This window comes from Electrona antarctica (assembly GCF_951216825.1).
Source record: "Electrona antarctica genome assembly, chromosome: 10".
Taxonomy (NCBI): Eukaryota; Metazoa; Chordata; class Actinopteri; order Myctophiformes; family Myctophidae; genus Electrona; species Electrona antarctica.
Window position 1 is genome coordinate 29,606,608 of NC_136791.1, and position 20,659 is coordinate 29,627,266.

A 20,659-nucleotide genomic window follows, 5' to 3' on the forward strand; every position below is an offset into this window, starting at 1 on the left:
CAACTCTGGGGGCCTGTTCTGTCGGGAGGGAAATTGTCGAGACCGGCATGTTCCTTCTTAAGCGACCGTTTTTTATCAGCTCCTCACTCAGGGTGAAGAAAGTTATTTTGTGATAGACACCGGAGTAATGGCCTCTGTCACTCTCTTCCGTGCACGCATGCACACACACGCCAAGTCACTTTTTCCAATTCACCGGTGAATTAGCAAATTTCCAGTCATATCATTATAGGTGCATAACATGTACCTTTCTACCACTTTGCTCTCCATTCATTCATGTGTTCATCTCCACCCCCCCCCCCACAGCTATGTGTGATCCTGGAACCCATGCAGGAGCTGATGTCAAGACACAAGACCTACAGCCTCAGTCCCAGAGACTGTCTCAAGACCTGCCTCTTCCAGAAGTGGCAGAGAATGGTGGCACCACCCGGTAACGTGTACACGCATGCATGCGCACACGCATACCCACCAATGGATGAACAGAAAACAACAACAACATCTCGTAACAACAACTTTTTTTTCACTTAATTTGTGTTGATAACAACGGGAAAGAAAAAAGACAAGGAAAAAAAATACAAAAAAGAAAAAAAGACAAAGCAAGGGACAAAAAGGAAACAAAAGAAAAAAGGCTGCATTGTTCATATTACAGGATACCTTCATTGAATTCCTCATACATTATCGATAGGCTGGAAGAAGAGATCCCACTTTTTTATAGAACTTATCCTCTTGTAGTCTTAAGTATGAATGTTAGTTTTTCCATGACATACAACAATTCCTCAGTAATGTCCATCCAATGTTCTTTGAAGAAAATGTTAAGTATGTTAACGGGCATTAACTCCTTGTCTTCCTTTGGTCCTCCTCATATAGCTGAGCCAGCCAGACAAGCGCCCAACAAGCGCCGGAAACGGAAGGTGTCCGGTGGAAGCACCATGAGCACCGGAGCAGGCAGCAACAGCAACGCTAACAGCAAGAAGAAGAGCCCGGCCAACAACTTCTCTCTCTCCAACCAGGTACCTGTAAGCACACCATCTCCTTGACCTCTCTGTCTCCAGATGAGCAGGGAAGGGAACCATGTTAAAAGTGGGAAGTAGGTAGCCATAAGACTGAGGGGGGGTGGGGAGGTATACCTTAGAGAAGTGGTTCAGAATGGAGGCTTCAGTTTAAACCCGAGTTCTAATTAGTTGTGTGCGGGTACCGGCGCACACCGGAAATTGCAGATCAGAGCAGCAGGTTTTTAGGGTGTAGCAGGGAGTCCAGGATAGCGCCTGAAGACGAGGCTACGGCCAGACGGGCATCTCAAGGTGGGATTTTGGATGTGATTGTTTATAATTCCAGCATGAAGATTTAGTCTAGTATTTTTAGTAGTAATTGATAGTATAAAGACCCCTTGATGTGAACCAGTGAAGGACAGTCCCTGGTCCTAGAGGGGCATCAGGCTTTATGGGGTTTGCGTTAGAAAAGGTACAAGTTCACCTCTAATAACGGAAAAGAGGCACAGATGGTTTCATTTCATATGACACGGATTCTGTATGGGGGTCGCAGAAGACCATGGCTTTTTACAGGTTCCTTCATTCCTGTGTTTGTGGTCAGAGGATGACCTTGCTCTGATTTTTTTAAATTGGGATTTGAACAAGGTTTCCTTCTCTTTAAGTCCACTGTAGTGACCTGACCTACAGAATGTTTACCAGTAAGCCTGTCTCAGAGCACGCAGCAACACAACGGCCGCATGCTGCAGCCCATGCACTGCTGCAGCCCATGCACTGCTGCAGCCCATGCACTGCATGCTGCAGCCCATGCACTGCTGCAGCCCATGCACTGCTGCAGCCCATGAACTGCATGCTGCAGCCCCATGAACTGCTGCAGCCCATGCACTGCTGCAGCCCATGCACTGCTGCAGCCCATGCACTGCTGCAGCCCATGCCCTGCTGCAGCCCATGAACTGCTGCAGCCCATGCACTGCTGCAGCCCATGAACTGCATGCTGCAGCCCATGCACTGCTGCAGCCCATGCACTGCTGCAGCCCATGAACTGCTGCAGCCCATGCACTGCTGCAGCCCATGCACTGCATGCTGAAGCCCATGCACTGCTGCTGCAGCCCATGCTTGCCCGGCCGGACGGTCGGCCGGACGGCTGCCTGGTTGGTTGAATGAACGAGACCCGAGTTGGAATGAACCCCCCCTCCTCCCCCATGATGATGCAGCACTGAAGGATCAGGGATGTCCTCCACCACGCTGCTAGCCAGTAGGAAGGAAGGGCCTGTCACCCAGAGCAGTGGCAGGGAGTCAGGGCGACGTGGCCTAACTGAGCTGTCTTGGTCGGGGGTATAGAGGTCCCTAAATGGTGCCAGAGCAATGTCATGTCGGGTCGTGATTTGGCTCCGGGCATGGGACGACGTTATCGCCTCTCAGGGATGTGGAGAGTTTAAAAGTTGTCATTTTGTCGCTTCAGTGAGTCCTGTGATGGCACAGTAGGTCCCCAAAAAACAAAACTTTGCATTATCAAATCAATGCATTTCATCTCCATCTCAAGTGACATCTCAAATTAATGCAGCAGCTGTATTGTCTAAATGTAAATTTGTTTGAAATGAGACTAATCACATCGCACGTAAAAAAGCCCCCTCAAAAAAAGAAAACATTTTCCGCCCCATCCGTGCAAGTCAAGTCATTCCGCGCGTCACCAAACCCCCTGTAATACGGGGATAATGTGTACCGGCCCTTGCTGTCCCTCTTTAGGACGTGATGATGGTGGGAGAGCCCACTCTGATGGGCGGGGAGTTTGGTGACGAGGACGAGCGTCTGATCACGCGCCTGGAGAACACACAGTTTGATGGGGCGAATGGCCTGGAAGATGAGGACAGTTTCAACAGCTCACCTGCTGCGCTGGGGGCTCACTCGCCCTGGAACAACAAGGCTCCCTCCAGCCAGGAGAGCAAGAATGACTCCCAGTCGTCCCAGTAGATCAGTTGGTTCTCAACCCTTTTGGTGGGCCGTGAGGGCCCCACTGGTGGGCCGCGAGGGGCCCACTGGTGGGCTGGCCGCGAGGGGGGGATGCCAAAGTGGGACCCCCTAGATAATTGTCAAAGCAACAAAAAAAAAACGTTTAAGACATGAAGGAACTTAAACGTATACTACGTTAGTTTCACCCGATCCAAGCCAGGAACAGAATCGATTGAGTGAGTGGTCATTTAAAAGTAAGCATGCTCTAGAAAACAATGCCTGTGGCCCACCCATCTGACCACTTGCTGCCGTGTCATGTGGTCAAATGGGTGGGCCAGATTTTTTCAAGTGGGCCCTACTGGTCCAGAAAAGGTTGAGAACCACTGCTGTAGAAAGATGCTCTGAGCTCCCAGCACTTAAGGCCCACCTCCCCGCCCGTGTTCCAGGCCGAGCCGACACAGTAGGGGGGGAGGCAGAGAGGGGGAGGGGTGTTCTGGAGCACCTCGTGTGCTCACTGCTACGGACAGTTTTTGTTTGTTTGTGTTTGTTATTATTATAGGAGGGAGGGCGCGTTTAGGGTAAAAAGGCCGATTGACCGCGGCGGGGAAAAAGCGCTCTGTGTGTCGTCAACGTTTTAAAAAAAGAAAAAAAAGCCAGACGGGTCACGACAAACCCCTGCTTTCTCGACCTCACACTCTCGCACATGCTCAGTGGTGCTCAGCCTTGGCCCCCTGGTCTCCTTGTCACTGTGTGCTGGTTCAGAGTAATATAGTAAGAGAGTGGCGACACTAGCGGTGACTCCCATTGTAACATATGGAATGCGGAAGTGCTCATTCTATCTCAATGGGATAGTTCCAGCTATAGGAGCAATGTTTGGAACTATAGCCCACAGGCACCCCGCTTTGCGGCGGGATCAAAGCGTGTCGCTACTCTCCTACTCTACACTCTGTGCTGGTTCTGGTGTCAGTGTTAGTCGTAGCGGGCGGTGCATGGCTAGCCTGGCGAGACTGGTGGAGTGTTGCGTACATGTTTCCCCCATTAGCACTCGCCACAGTGTTTTAGAGTCAGAGGGCGCGGTGTGTGTATCCTGTCATCCAAGTGCTAGCCATGGCGACCAGGTCAGCGGGTTCTTTTGTTCCAACCTCGGGTCTCTCTTCTCCTGTGTTGCGTTTCCATTGACAACGCACCTCTTGGTTTCTGTTGTGCTCATGTCACAGGCAAAGAAAAAAAATGCTTTCAAGTTATTTCCTTTAACTTTTTTTTCAGGCTGTTTAGAAAAACAAAAAAACTGCTGTGTACTCTTTTAGAATAAACATTCCAACGCCTCGGTTTTTAAAAACTCCCAATTATTTGTTTTTGTAGGACCTGGTTGGAACAAAAGCCTGTACAGTGCCGGAGCTTGAGGACCGGAGTTGAGAACCACTACGTTAAATCTTAAACACACCCACATACAATTGCACGCACGCACGCACACACACACACACACATACACACACACACACACACACACATACACACACACACTCCCAAACATACACACTAAAATACTGACACATTGGCACGCACGCACGCACGCACACACGCACACACACACAGCATAAAACATTGAGGTACTGGAGAGAAGTGGTACGTACGCACCACGTCTGGACCAGAGAACCAGACGCTGCAGAAGTGTGATTATTATTTTCATTTTTTTGCTTTCTACGTTTTGATTTTTTTTGTTTTGAATTTTTTTTATTTTTGTAAAACGATTTCTAAAAATAAAACAAGACAAGCAAACAAAACAAAAAACAACCCCAGAATATTCTTTGCACTGTTTTTTTCCACTGTAACTATCTATTTTTCTTATGAATTTGACAGTGTATTTTTTTTCTAATTATTACTAAATGTGAGAAGTGTATACGACACACCTGACACCTGTGACGGGACATGTAAATGCTATATAAATGTATAAGTATCGCTATTAGATCATTATTATTGTGATGGTTAACTTTCATGCAAGTCTGCTTGATGATGTCATCAACCCGAGACGGACATTACAGTGACATTTACGATGACACCCACTGACTTTGATGCTAGAGAGTCAGGCTGGGGGTTTTATACTGCACTGCATCTCGTTTCCTTTTAAGCCGAATTTATATGCCGCAGTATGACTGTATTACTCGCCCGAAAGGTACATATTTTCGGCAAGTGACACAGTCGTACGATGGAGTTTATATTCCGCTTTCAAGTCCAAAGCAGGACCCTGGAAAACTGTTTCCACACTAAATTTTGAGCTTGCATCTTGTCTTGTCCCTTCAGAACTATTTGCTTTTGCCTTCAAATCTTTTATCTGGGGGGGGTCCTCTCCATAAGAAATATGAGTCGACGTATAAACCTTCTCAAATTTGTAAAACATTACAAAAAAGAATTTTGACAGCATTGTAAAATAAGACTTTTGTATTAACTTAAGTTTCCCAGGAATGTTTTTAATCACAATTTAGAAAGCTACAGACCAAGGAGCTATACATGTAAGATTCTTTAGATAATTATTTACAATATGCTATTTTGTTTTTGTTAAGTGTCATTTTGTTGGCTTATGTTTTTTTTGTGTCTGTGCTTGTACATTTTAGCTCGTAGTTATCTGTAAAGGTTATTCTGTGTATTCCTCCCTAGAACCATGAAAAACCCAATCTAATGTAAAGATATGATAAAAAAAAGCCTCTTTAAAATGTTTTTTGAACATGATTTTTAAGGGTACAATCACTGAGAAGAGCATTTTGGCTTCATTTCAACCAAACTGTATTTATTTTTCTATATACTTTGATTCTGTTTGGGCTCAGCTCATAATGTACTATATTACCCATGCTGTTGGTATCGCGTGGAGAGCTTTAGAGAGTCGCTCCGTCACATCATGTCATCTGGGGTCATTCCTTTTAGACGCTGATCTGTGCCGAGGCCTTTAAAACCATGTCTTGCCGTTCTTATTTTGGGCAAATTTGAAAAACATTAGCATTTACAAAAAATGGCAGCTCTACAGGCTCATTGCGTATGACAAAGTATATACCGTAGGCTTTTTTACGGATATATACTTTTATTTTTATTTTTTTGTGCGACAAAGTAGATGGGAATTAAGTGGTTAGCAATGTTTATCTATTTGACTGCTGAGTCATCGCTGTCGAAGGACTGATCTGAAACTGTATTTTTAGTCTCATTGGGAACCACAGACTAAGAATGAACATACAGGCGGTGTCTTGTTGAGATATACTGGAAGCCTGTCACTGATGAATAAATCCAAAAATTGCCCAGTAAAATGACTGAACCCATGTGTCAGAAGCACGAGTGTTGTCCTTCAAATTGTTACATAAGCGTTAAAGACAGAATCGCAGTCTCATGTGATTCGACCTAGATACACAGATGCACTACTGTGTCTGGTGTCTCTAGCTTGTGGAGTAGTGATTCGCAGATCTCACCACCAGGGGTCTCCCTCTCCCAGAGCGGAAGAATGACCGAGCAGTCCACTATACAAATCCCTGTTGATCTTTAGCAGAAACGGCTTGTCTGTAAATCCACTCGGATGCCTAATTTATACTCTTGTCGTACAACAAAGTATACATCAGGCTTGAGCTGTTTGGGCTGCCTGTGTTTTCAAAAACCTGTATCTTTGTTGTCTTCACCCACCACAAAGCCCCCAGTCTACCTTTTCTGCTCTAGCAGTTCAGCAGGCTGACAGAATGGAAACTAGGGGCACATGCATCTAACAGTAGGACCCTTCATTCCCCATAGACAACTTGGGACACTATTTAGGGAATAGGGTTTATCATTTGAGAGACAGATGGAATGGCAACTCACCCATAGCAGGAGCCCCCCCCCCATAGGGGTGATTTGATATATATATATTATATTTTTTGCCTAATTTCTGTCATTGAAAATTAATGTATGGTATTAATAAAGATACATTTTCACTTAGACGGCCAATTATGCTCTTTACTACAGATGTCATATTTTAGTGGGCATGTGAACATGAAAGAAAGCAAACACAATCACGATTTGTAACCCCTTAAACCTCCGGATCTGATCTTTTAATAAATAAACTCTGCAAAAAACTATTATACATAGGCTAATTATGTTTTATTTATATATTTATTCATATGCTTTTTTTCTTTTCTTTTTTTAGATTCCTTAACTTTGAGCAAAACATTGAGATTTCCAGGGAAAGTATTTATTTCATCGTTGCAAACTGGATGAAGAGCTATTCCCAATACGAACCAAATGTCTTATGTGGTAGCCTGGGCAGCATTCCTTTTCGGGTTTATGATCCGGTCGGGAGCGGATCGCTATGTCATGTTGTAGTATTGTTTTGTAGTCATCAATCTTCCGGAACTTCCTTTTCCCTCAAACCGATTTTTCTCAATAAAAGCTGCAGGCTAAGAGAGCTTTTATTGTTATTCCTCCGGTTTGAGGGAAAAGGAAGTTCCGTTTGATTGTTCCTGCCTGATTAGTCTCGCATAGCCAGACAACTATTCCACAATCTCCAAATGCTATATAGAGTCTGGACCTATATAGCCCCCATGAGCTGAGCTAAGCAACAAGCTATATATGCTTAGATGTTTTCTATTTATATTAGGATAAATGTGCGCGACTGTAAAGACGAAACGGAAGTGGTGAGGAGGCTCCACTTCCGCTGTATCCCTTACTCATGAGACCTTCCGTTGGTCCAGACTGTATGATGAAGCGTTTGGAAATCGCGGAGACAAAAGTCTGGTAACGCAAGACTACTGCCTGATGACTACAAAACAATACTACAACAGTAGCGATATCATCCGCTCCAGACCGGTTCACACGGCACTTTTGTAACAGGCTTTCCTAACAGGCTCGGCCTTCCTCCGAGGTGGAAAGCCTGGTGAGGCGAGGTTACTTATGTGGTAGTTGAAACTCTCACACACGTTTATAAATGACAAAAAAAAGAATAGTCTTGAGAGCAATAGAGATGATAGAAATTCTATCTTGAGGATGCTTCGGTGTCGCAGGGGTAAAGTTCCTGCCCACCACCACAGAGACTAGGGTGAATCTTTTAGTCGCTCCCATCGAAGATGCATGAAGGATATGGGGATACTTCACCCATTTTCAACCTTGTCTTCTTCGTAGAATTGGTCCTCCTCATTAATGCTCATAAGATCTTACATGGCACCATTTCTGTCTAGGAAGAGAAAGAACATCCACACACTAGTTTCTAGAGCTCCGAGACTTTACAACGTTTTGACCTACAAGGTCTTCATCAGGCCTGATGAAGACCTTGTAGGTTGAAACGTAGTAATTTGTTGCCTCTAAATAAAGTAAGTCTCAGAGCTCTAGTAACTAGTGTACGGATGCTCTTTCTCTTCCTTGATGTTTGCCTTGATGCCTGACTTCCAGCACCTGGGCCTAAATATAGGCATTGAGATGTGCACACAATCTTCTCTGTGAACCATTTCTGTCTACACAACTCTGGGGTGGCGGTGGCTCAGGGGTAGAGTGGCTGGATGGTAACCGCAAGGTTGCCTGTTCAAAACCGGGCTCCCCCAGTGTTCGTGTCGAAGTGTCCTTGAGCAAGACACTGAACCCCAAATTGCTCCTGATGTGCTGGTTGGTGCCTTGCATGGTTTCCGCCACCATCGGTGTATGAATATGTGTGTCAATGAGTGAATTGATGCACAATCTATGTAAAGCGCCTTGGATAAAGGAGCTATATAAATGCACCATTTACCATTTTACCATTTACACATGCTGTCTCTCAGAGGTGAGACTGTTCAGAAACCTTACTCCAATGACCTCATTAATGGGGAAGTGAAAATGGCCTTTCATTTTAACAGAGAGGCAGAGAGACAGAAAAGCAGAACCTATATTATGCCTTTTCTGTCACACTATAGACATTAGGAGTGGTGTAGACGGTTGAGCGCTGACAGAACACGATTCACACGAGAAGATTGATATTGAGACAGACAGCTGTGACAGTGTAACAGAGGACAGCCACCATCCTGACAGTCAGTCGGTGTCTGAACCACATCCTCACAGTCAACCAGAAAGATTTCCTGTTGTAGATCAGGGGCTAGTTATTTTTGCAGAGATATAGGAGGCATTTGATTTGGGTTTTCAACAAACACACATGTGGCCTCAAGGCAGGTAAAGAAACAGTTGAGCAGAGTGTAGCTGTATTCTAGAGTGGCCGTTGCGTGCCAGCGATCAACAGTCAGTGACAGCAGCAGATTAAAGCAATTGATGAAAGCACGTCGCTGTGGCAAAGCAGGGATGAGCAACTTGTGATAGGCAGATTAACGCTGCCAGCCACCTGAAGAGACCAAACAGGAGAAGAGGAAAGAAGATTGCTCCAACGCTACGCATCCGCTCTTCAAAGGTAAACACCTCTTTATGTGTCTCTGAGTTTAGACATGTATGCAAATCAGAACAATGCATACTTGTAATATGACCTCATATGCAAATGTCTATTTGCTTAGTCTGAGATGCACAAGGGCTACAGTATGCTGCGTGCATGTGTCATGCCTAATTGTCTCCACCAGGCCGAAGGCATGGGGAGAGAGTATGTTTTGCACTCCGTCCGTGTGTCTGTGTGTCCGTCCGTCTGTGTACAGCTAATCTCCGGCACCGTTAATCGAGTCTATGCCAAACTTTGCACACACACTCCCTAGATGCCAACGATGAACCTCTGCCCCAAATTTTCCAGAACGGCCTGTTATAGCACCACCAGGAGGCCGACTTTTGTAAAACACCGTTTTACTCCTCCATATTTTGTCCAAAAATCCCGCAAATCGTTAAACACTATCTCTATAGTCATGTGTTCAAGCCGGATCTGTCCGATATTTCATATTCCATCCTAATTGGCTAACATTGGTTTTCAACATTTGCAGGATTGGCCCGTTTTGAACAAAAAGCCTCAAATCATGAACGCAGCGTGCAATTTACGTAAAATCTTTCACAGACTTTCCTACTAGCTGCGGAATATATCCCACCCTTTTCACATTTGCCTGTTATAGCACCACCAACAGGTGGATTTTTGCAAAACAAATTTTTGGAACAAAATGCCTCAAATCATCCAATTGCCATCGAAGGCGTAAGAAGAAATGCCACCCTTTTCACATTGGCTTATTATAGCGCCACCAGTAGGCCACAACCTGACCTGTCCTGGTGGAGACCTGTGCCCCGAGGGGAACTTTTTCTAGTTTACGCTTCAGTCGCCGAAAACTATATCGTGCACTTGAGGTTAGCCCTGTACCCTGCCTATGTCCATATATATATATGTAATTTATTGCTAGGCACAACTCAACCTCTTAAAACTATACAGACATATTTGATCATGATAGCTTGCCCTGTACACACTGCCAGTTAAAGTGGGTGTGTTGTGTTCTTCTCACGCCCTTATATAAACATCTTACGACACTGCATGCTGCGCAATAACTTACTGGAAGGAAAAGTGCGAAGTGGGTCATAACTTGACATTATTGGAAGGAACTGCATCTACAGCAATTAATTTCACGGCAGACATTGTGTATACAGCATTATCATAGTAATAAAATCACACGTGTATTGACTATGTCAATAATTGATATGCTCAGGCAGCTCAGCTGATTTTTATTAAGGTGTATTTTATCGATTGAGTCACCAAATGAAAGTGGACTTGAGATATGACTATTAAAAATGTACAAAAATCCATAAATTATGCCATTCACATATAAATATATCGGTGCTTTATTGCTGGTCATGTTTAGTTTTTGAATAAATAGATGATTAATCATTAAAATAGCATTATATAGCACTGCCCCCCAATCGCACTCAACCCCGTTACACAAGTCATTCTCCCCTCCATAACAATAATTAACTGGCCCTTTAGTGACATCACCAACAGGAAGTGGCATTCTACAAGTCTTCTGAACAACATGCTCCAGAAAGAGGCAATGTCACACCTTATTGTCTCCACCAGGCCGAAGGCATGGGGAGAGAGTATGTTTTGCACTCCGTCCGTGTGTCCGTCCTTCCTCCGGCACCGTTAACCCGGTCGATGCCAAACTTTGCACACACACTCCCTGGATGCCAACGATGAACCTCTGCCCCACATTTTCCAGAACGGCCTGTTATAGCGCCACCATGAGGCAGCTTTTCACATTTTTTACCTAAAACTGCACCGATCTGTGTGAAACGTTGCATGCACACTCCCTAGAGGCCAAGGACAAATCTTTGACCTGCATTTTCCGCATCTGCCTTTTATAGCGCCACCAGGAGGCCGACTTTTGCAAAACACATTTTTTGATATTACTCCTCCAGATTCTGTCCAAAAATCTCACAAATCGTTACACAGTATCTCTATGGTCATGTGCTCAAGTCGGATCTGTCCGATATTTCATATTCCATCCTAATTGGCTATAATTGGCTTTCACAGTTTGCAAGATTGCCCCGTTTTGAACAAAAGCCTCAAATCATGAACGCAGCATGCAATTTACGTGAAATCTTTCACACATTTTCTTACTAGGCTGAGGAACCCTTTTCACATTGGCCTGTTATAGCGCCACCAACAGGTTGATTTTTGCAAAACACATTTTTGGAACAAAATGCCTCAAATCATCCAATTGCCATTAAACCCTTTTCACATTGGCCTATTATAGTGCCACCAGGCACTCTGCATTTCCTCAACAAAATGAAGAAAATTGTTGCAAAAAACTAACAAACAAAAAAACCTGTTTATATTACTCCTAAACATTTTGCCAAACATCTCACACAGTCATATCCTCCTGGTGGAGACCTGTGCCCAGAAGGGCACTTTTTCTAGTTTTACAATGTTTTAGAGTAATTTATACTCTCACATGTGGTCGTAAAGCATAACAGCTCAACTCCGTTACATGGAATAAAGATAGAAAACAATTATTTGTGAAAATTATGTCTGTTATTTCAACAATATATCTGATTTCTTAATCTCATGCATGCCATGTGGTCTCCTCTTAATCACCACAGGTAGAGTAGTGGGCATCTTGAGTAAAAAATCACCCCCCCGTGAATAACGGGCTTGACACAACCCCGGTATAAATTCCAACCCCGTTGCTATATTATTCTATATAAAAATACATACAAATATTATTTGAATGCCTGAGATGGGAAATTATCTTTTTCTGATAGCTAAAGATGTCCTTAATATTGTGGGGTATTCAGAAAAGTTAAACCTTTACGTCAAACTTTCAAAAAGAAAAAAGCCAAAATCGTACCGGTTTCGTGGAATGACTCCTATAATATTAATGATAAATTGATAATAATAATAGGCTTATAAACTATTTGAATGTCGTCTTTCTCAACAAGGATAGAAGATATAAAGACAAATGGATAAATAAGGTTATTTCCTGCTATTATTAACTAGTGTTCACAAAATGTCCTGCCTCTCCCAATAGAAGTGTTGCAATTCAAACACCATTTACTGTACATCTTGAAACACGGACACACACACACACACACACACACACACTCACACACACACACACACACACACACACACACACACACACACACACACACACACACACACACACACACACACACACACACACACACACACACACACACACACCTTTTTTTTTTCAAGAGAGACTGCAAACAGAGTTGGGGAAAATCGAGAAATCATTTGCCTGGCAGCTTTGTCTCTTCCAAACCACCCTTCTCAATTATTTGCTTACCTTCCCACTTTCCCACGTCACTCTGTCCCTCTCCATTCCTCTCCCTCCCTCCCTCTTTCTCTCTCTCTCATAACCTAGACCCTCCCATTCTCACTGCCACTAAAACCAAACACAGAAGCAGTCACACTTCAACTTGTCAGCAACAGGAATACATCTGGTTATAGAGGTGAACACACACACACACACACACACACACATACACACACACACACACACGCGCGCGCACACGCACGCACACACACACACACTCACATACACCTGCGAGGACCTAACGCACTTGAACAGACCAGACTAAGAGAGGGTGACTCACACAGTTAGACTTGGTGCCGTACAGACTGTCAGCTAACCTGGGTGAATTTTCACTGCTCTGTTGGAGAAATAAAACAGGTAAAGGCTCATCCTTTTACCTCTCTTTTTCTCCTCTTTTGTATGCATTTCTCTAACTATATCCTTCTCGTGTCCCTCGGTCTTTCTTGACTGCATGAGCATGAGCTGTTTTTTTTATGTCACCTTGTCCTGCACTTGTCCTATCTATAAATACCTGAGGGGAAAAGTAGCAGAACTGCTCAGACCTTTTTTCCCCCTAATCCCATTAAGTAAATATCTTAATTTTGTTGTGTGTTACAGTGTTATAGTCTATATATGCATAAATACCAACCATTCGGTTAATTCAGCACCTTACATTTCAGCTGGGTAACTTTCCCTAGATAGAAAATACGTGAAAATGTGAAACGGTGGGACAGTTTAGTGAAGGTACTACACGCAGCCATACAGTATCTGGTTCAATCTGTGTCACTCTGACAATGTGCTGGTTTCACTCTGCTGACTGGGTCTGACTAAACACTAGTGATGCAGGTACGTGAGATGACTGCAGACTTTGAGTGTTTACACTTAGTACACACACATAGTCACACGGTATATCTCGCCTTAAGACCCACTTTCACACCTTGGCTTTTAATTCCGTCTGTGTTTTTCTTTGGCTTTGTTATGTGTGGTTTTGCTGGTGTCATGTTTTAGTTTACAGTGTATTTAGCTTTTAACTTTCTGTACTTTGTAAACCTTGAGTTGTGATATGTGGTATATAAATAAAGTGGATTGGATTGGATGTAGCAGGCCTGTATGACTAGACATCAACCTGGGCTTTTTCCAATGCTATGACTTTTCAAGTAAATTACAAGTCAAAAGCCTGGCAGCAAGTACTGTGTCAATATTTCTAGGTAAACAGAACATGAAAGAAAAGGTATATTTAAAGGGCACTGACAAAAACTATAACTGACATTTTACTGTTTACAAAATGAAAATGGTTCTTCTTCTCCCTGTCAGACAGTGCTAGTCTCCCCCTGACATTTTGTATAGAACAGTAAACAACCAGATCCTCTGTGACTGTGACTCAGTTATATTTGTGTGGCTTTCTTCTCTGCATCTCCCTTCCTCCATGGCGTGCGTGTGCGTGTGCGTGTGTGTGTGTGTGTGTGTGTGTGTGCGTGCGTGCATGAGGGTGTATGCATGTGTGTGCGCGCATGCGTGTGTGTGTGTGTGTGCGTGTGTGCGTGCGTGCGTGCGTGCGTGCGTGTGTGTGCGTGAGGGTGTTTGTGAGTGAGAGAAACGGCCTACATTTCTATAGCGTCTTTCATCCAAAGCCCTTTACAATATGCAGTACATTCAACACACACACACACACACACACACACACACACACACACACACACACACACACACAGAGAGAGATGGCAGAAACAACCACGCAAGGCCCCAGCTTGCTCGTCATCATCAGGATCAGGTTCAGTGTCTTTGCACTTTTGACACAAAGCCGGGGATTCTAACCTTCTCGCTCCCTCTACACCACCTCCTGAGCCACGTACTTCTGCTCACGGGCCGCCTCTCTTCTGTAGTCACTGTATTCACACCTCTCCTTCCTCTTCCTTCACTGTAATCATATGTACTTCCTCCTTCCAGATGAATCGAGAGCCAGCGAGTGCCATGAGGTGATCTGTCCACACCGTTGGACTCCTCTCCCCAGCTGAGTCATGCAGAGACACGATGAGACCACGAGGAGTAAGAGACGCTGGAGCAGCAGCAGCAGCATCAGGGTAGCGGTGTTACTCATAGCCCTCAGCCTGGTCCAGGCTACCCCTCCTCCTCCTCCTCCTCCTCCTCCTCCTGCTGCTCCCCAGGAGGCCTCCTGCCCAACAGCAGGGGCCCCGCTGGGCCTGACCCAGCCCCAGTATGAGGACAACACGGAGCCGGATCCCGGGGCGGGCTTCATGGTCGCCCCCGTACGGTCCTTCCTCAACACGGTCCAGCCGAACAGCTTTCCATCAGGTCAGTGACCACAGTTTAGTATGGCTAACTATGGCTAAATTAACTGCTAGTCTTATAAAATTTGACCAGAAATGCAAATCATTGAGGGAAAGCCAGATTTCTACAGAGATCAATTATTTAGTTCAGGTCTAAAACATAGATATCAAATTAGACAGGTAAGCTCAGGGTATTTGGAACTTCCAAAACCAAATACAGAAACACTTAAAAAATCTGTTATTTATAGAGCCACCCAACAGTGGAACTCAACATAAAACAAATCAAAAGTAAATACTCTTTAAAAAAAATCACTTAAACATTATTGGGAGAGGTCACACAATTGGATTGATGTGCTTTTGTACAAGTACAAGGTTTAAGGCCCGCCCCTTTCGCATCTGATAATTCACACATATAAGTGTGCATCGTTTAGAGTTTAGAGTCCAGATCTAGACCAAACCAGCAGCCTGCAAAGCAACTCCATCCCAACCCAGTCTACCATTAATAAACACTCAAGCCCACAGTACCACCAAGGCTTGTGAAAACATATTAGTAATATTATTACTCAAACTGTAAAGTAATTAGTTAAATTACTAGTTACTGAAAAAAGGTAATAATATTACTTTAAGTAATACGTTACTTTAGTTACTTTCCAACACTGGTGGTTAATTATCCAAGGAATCTCACACAGCCACGTCATTTAGATTGGTAACTATAGATAGATCTGAAACGGAAATTTTGAAACGGTTGACTGACTAGAAATGCTCCAACACCTTCCTCAAGATGAAGAGAATAGGTTATTGTTTTGGTCGAGTGTCGACACGTCACATGGCACTGTAGTTCGCCAGGCAAAGCATGACTCAGTCTTTAACGTTCTGTCCTCAACATGTGGGCCAGGGCCGGGGAGAATACTGCAAGTGGGCCCCCAAATAATTGGCAAAACATTAAGACTTTAGTCTTTAACCCATTTAGACCTGAGGACGATTCTACAAATGCCTTTTAAATCCTGACAGTTTTCTGATCAGTCTATATCAGTCGTTTTCATTTTCATGTCAAGGACCCCCAAAAATGTTATGTAATTGGCCCGCCGACCCCCAGATGCAAAGATTTGAGTTAAAAACGTTCGCTCTGAAAGAATATATATTCAAAGATTTGTGCCGCATTTTCACGATTTTTCAAAAATAGCAGACCTACAAGCTTGTAGCACGGCACACCCGCCCTGAATGAGTTAAAATGTCATCAAGTGTGATACTGATTAATAGGAACTTAAAGCATACTACCGGTATGCTAGTTAACATTGAACCAAGCCGGAACACGATCGATTTGATTGATCGTTAAATTTAATAAACATGCTCTGAAAATGGTCAGATATGGGATGGGCTGTGAACACATTCAACGTTTTCAAGTGGGCCCTGATCCAGAAAATGTTGAGAACCATTGGCCTATATACATCAGTTACCCAGACTACCCACAGAAACGCCATGACAACTTTGGCTAATCAGTATATGGGAATGCACCTACTTTGTCCAGTTAATGCTTAACTTCAAGGGCAAAGTTGTTTGGGCTGGTTGTTTCCTTGTGTACAGAATGGTCTCGTTGTAACCAGACAGTATCGTCTGTGCCTTTCAATGCCTTCCATTACCAGTATCGTTTTGTGAGCACTGCTATTGTGTCAGAAAAGCCACAATGCATTTAATATCCTGCCTCCAGGTTCCTACTGACTTTAATAAGCAAACAATGGAAAAGGCCACACACGCAATTACGTGCACAAACACACTCGCACGCATGCTTGCACGCGCACACACACGCGCACACGCACAACAGTGACAGTCTGTCGAGCTTTGCTCAGATGAAAGCATCGATGACTCACTGATAATTATTATTAGATGACTGAATCACAGCAAACCATTTCCTTGACATACAATGACATTCAACACTGCCAAGCTGGTGTATGTCGGCCGGGTTGATAATGTAATGATGAGAATGTCATTGAATCTGTGTGACGTACAGCAGGTGCCCCCACCTGTTAATTAACTGTTAATATACTGTTAGTGCACTTTGACTATAGTATTTATATCTGTTAATATCTCTCTCATACAACACTATAATCCCAGACTGTTTAAGTGGAAAGTGCCAAGCTATAGTTCTGTAGAATACCTTCTGATTCCTGGTACTTTATTTCTAATCCCTGTACATTTTCTGCTTAAACTTTATTAGCATTATTACTACTACTACTACTACTACTACTATAAAATGAGAAAACCTCTGTCCTGTGTACTGTATGTGCACACACATATGCACGCACGCACGCACGCACGCACGCACGCACGCACGCACACTCACACAGTCTCACACACACACACACACACACACACACACACACACACACACACACACACACACACACACACACACACACACACACACACACACACAACCACACACATCTGTCCTATCTTATACCTATATATCTGTGTTTCATAACTGTATACCTGCCTGACAACTGACTCCCCCCCCCCCCTATGGGATCAATAAAGGTGTGGTATGTATCTATCGTTCCCCCTATGGGATCAATAAAGGTGTGGTATGTATGTATCTATCCTTCCCCCTACGGGATCAATAAAGGTGTGGCATGTATCTATCTGTCTAGTTAACAGTCAGCTGAACCTCCCTGCAGCGCTGCTGCGTATCCTTTCAAAGTAAACTCCACATCCCCATAAAGCCTTCCTCATTGCATGTCAGTCCAAGCTCAACACACATTTACCTTTTCTCTCTCCCGCTCTCTTTCTCTCACTCTAATCCCCCCTACACACACACGCACACAAATACACACACACACGCACGAACGCACGCACGCACACACACACACACACACACACGCACGCACGCACGCACGCACGCACGCACGCACGCACGCACGCACGCACGCACGCACGCACGCACGCACGCACGCACGCACGCACGCACGCACGCACACACGCACACACACACACACACACAGGATGATGGCCATTAAGAGCAGGGCTTACACCATGTGCTCACCAACCTGAGCATGCCAGCTGGTTCCCACTCATTCTTAGCTCCACGCCAGCTGGTGAACTGTGTTTCTTTTGAATGCTTGTTGTGGTTCATGTGTACGGTTTGCAGTTGCCACACCTTTGCTTTGAACAAAATGAACTGTACATCGGCCCATTTTTGCAATTTGTTGTATACAAAGTATATTGGGCTAAGCTAAGTGGTTCAATGCAACACACACAGATCTGGTCCTGACTGGGCTTTTGCAAGCTGCCTGAGACCAAAAGGAGGAACCAGATAGTAACCTCAACCCCCCCCCCCCCCCCCACCCCACACAGCCATAGTTCAGAACACCTGAACAATGACGACACACCTCTGCTCAGTTCCCCCTTCCACACAATCAGCGTCTGTGTTGTGTGGAGAATATCCATAACAACTGAGACAATAGACGGGGAGTCTAATCTCTCTGAAAGCCGGCCATGGTTGCCTAGTTATTACGGGACACCAGGAGGGCTTGATTTCCACCTATAAATAATATTTACTTCCTCATACTGCGGCCACTAATCTTCTGCATAAAACCATACGAATGTAATTAAATATAAAAACAAACGTCGAACTGATTGATTGAAACACTTTGCTACACACAAATGCCACTCCTTTCCATGCCATGCCGGAAGGCAGCATTCAGGAAAATAGCTGTTTTTCCAAGTCTCTTGAACTTGGAACGCACCATTTTGCGTTGAACAAATTTGTTTCGAAATCCATGTCGTTACACCGCATCTCCAGTAAATACAGAGTGCTGGGTTGCACCCCGAAAATAGCTGAACTACTACGACGCGTTGTGAGCTTGTAGATCTGCTATTTTTGCTATTTTTGTTCAAAAGTGCCCTCTTACGAGATTTCAGCCCCTGCCTCTCTAACACTCTCTGCACATCCCTGTTTGTACATGGGACGCTAGTGTCCCTGTGGTCAATGTGTAGCAACCACACCAAAGGCTAGAAACCCAAGCTCAGTGCGCACAAAGACAGAACAGAGACATTGGGGTTGTGGTCTCTCGGTCTCTGTCTCACAGCGCACATTAATCAACATTGCAGCATTTCACACACATCAATGTGAGTGTGTTCCGGAATTAATCCCCAAGACGAATATAGCTTCTTCACAAAAACATGAAACACACCTCACTATTACCAAAAGACAAATCAAAAATAGTATTTCATGTCCAAAAGTCTTTTCAGGATTAAAATTCAAAACAGCAAAAGTAGCAGATGTACTGCTACTTTTTACACTTTTTTGATGCTTTATCATGATCAAGTACAGCATTAATTTACAAAAACACAAAACGTTAAAATATGGAGATAAGAGGTTTCTGCCCGACAGCGGCGATATACATGAGTACAGAAAAACAAAAAGTTTGTTAACATTGTTCTTCTCACAACCTTTCTCTTTCCATTTCTTTTAGACCTGATCGTGACATTTGTGGAAGATATTGAACAAGCGCTGTCAGACAGAGACAACATCAGAGCAGTAAGAACAATATGTCTTTGCCCAGGAGGAGGCAGTGTGTGTGTGGTGAGGAGGAGGCAGTGTGTGCGTGGAGAGGAGGCAGTGTGTGTGTGGTGAGGAGGCAGTGTGTGCGTGGTGAGGAGGAGGCAGTGTGTGCGTGGAGAGGAGGCAGTGTGTGTGTGGTGAGGAGGCAGTGTGTGCGTGGGGAGGAGGCAGTGTGTGCATGGGGAGGAGGCAGTGTGTGTGTGGTGAGGAGGAGGCAGTGTGTGTGTGGAGAGGAGGCAGTGTGTGTGTGGTGAGGAGGCAGTGTGTGCGTGGGGAGGAGGCAGTGTGTGCATGGGGAGGAGGCAGTGTGTGCGTGGGGAGGACGGAGGAGGCAGTGTGTGCGTGGTGAGGTGGCAGTGTGTGTGTGGGTAGGTGGCAGTGTGTGCGTGGGGAGGAGGCAGTGTGTGCGTGGGGAGGAGGCAGTGTGTGTGTGGTGAGGAGGCAGTGTGTGCGTGGTGAGGAGGCAGTGTGTGTGTGGTGAGGAGGCAGTGTGTGTGTGGTGAGGAGGCAGTGTGTGTGTGGTGAGGAGGCAGTGTGTGCGTGGGGAGGAGGCAGTGTGTGTGGTGAGGAGGCAGTGTGTGGGTGGGGAGGTGGCAGTGTGTGTGGTGAGGTGGCAGTGTGTGCGTGGGGAGGAGGCAGTGTGTGTGGTAAGGAGGCAGTGTGTGCGTGGGGAGGTGGCAGTGTGTGCGTGGGGAGGAGGCAGTGTGCGTGGGGAGGAGGCAGTGTGTGCGTGGGGAGGTGGCAGTGTGTGTGTGGTGAGGAGGCAGTGTGTGCGTGGTAAGGAGGCAGTGTGTGCGTGGTGAGGAGGCAGTGTGTGAGTGGTGAGGAGGCAGTGTGTGCGTGGGGAGGAGGCAGTGTGTGCGTGGGGAGGTGGCAGTGTGTGTGTGGTGAGGAGGCAGTGTGTGTGTGGGGAGGAGGCAGTGTGTGCGTGGGGAGGAGGCAGTGTGTGCGTGGGGAGGAGGCAGTGTGTGAGTGGTGAGGAGGCAGTGTGTGCGTGGGGAGGAGGCAGTGTGTGCGTGGGGAGGTGAGGAGGCAGTGTGTGCGTGGGGAGGAGGCAGTGTGTGAGTGGTGAGGAGGCAGTGTGTGCGTGGGGAGGAGGCAGTGTGTGCGTGGTGAGGAGGCAGTGTGCGTGGTGAGGAGGCAGTGTGTGCGTGGTGAGGAGGCAGTGTGTGCGTGGTG

The 20,659-nt window shown here is 45.3% G+C and overlaps 2 protein-coding genes across 10 annotated transcripts in view; both read left to right on the plus strand.

Moving 5' to 3' along the window:
• Positions 1-6,881, plus strand: part of LOC306931340 (LIM domain-binding protein 1-like) — a 41,366-nt gene extending 34,485 nt beyond the window's left edge. For 3 of the 8 annotated variants that reach the window (XM_079512691.1, XM_079512693.1, XM_079512695.1), the window contains 3 exons: positions 304-427; positions 865-1,013; positions 2,730-4,286. In XM_079512691.1, coding sequence (XP_079368817.1) covers positions 304-427; positions 865-1,013; positions 2,730-2,954 — 498 coding nt within the window. In that variant the 3' untranslated portion in view covers positions 2,955-4,286. The other 5 variants (XM_079512698.1, XM_079512697.1, XM_079512692.1 and 2 more) reach the window with 3 other exon arrangements.
• Positions 6,882-8,884: 2,003 nt separating this feature from the next.
• prom2 (prominin 2) overlaps positions 8,885-20,659 on the plus strand; it is a 32,922-nt gene continuing 21,147 nt past the window's right edge. The window contains exons 1-3 of one of the 2 annotated variants that reach the window (XM_079512286.1): positions 8,885-9,306; positions 14,579-14,944; positions 19,392-19,456. In XM_079512286.1, coding sequence (XP_079368412.1) covers positions 14,650-14,944; positions 19,392-19,456 — 360 coding nt within the window. In that variant the 5' untranslated portion in view covers positions 8,885-9,306; positions 14,579-14,649. Of the gene's footprint in view, positions 9,307-12,903; positions 13,010-14,578; positions 14,945-19,391; positions 19,457-20,659 lie in introns of those variants that run through there. The other variant, XM_079512287.1, reaches the window with a different exon arrangement.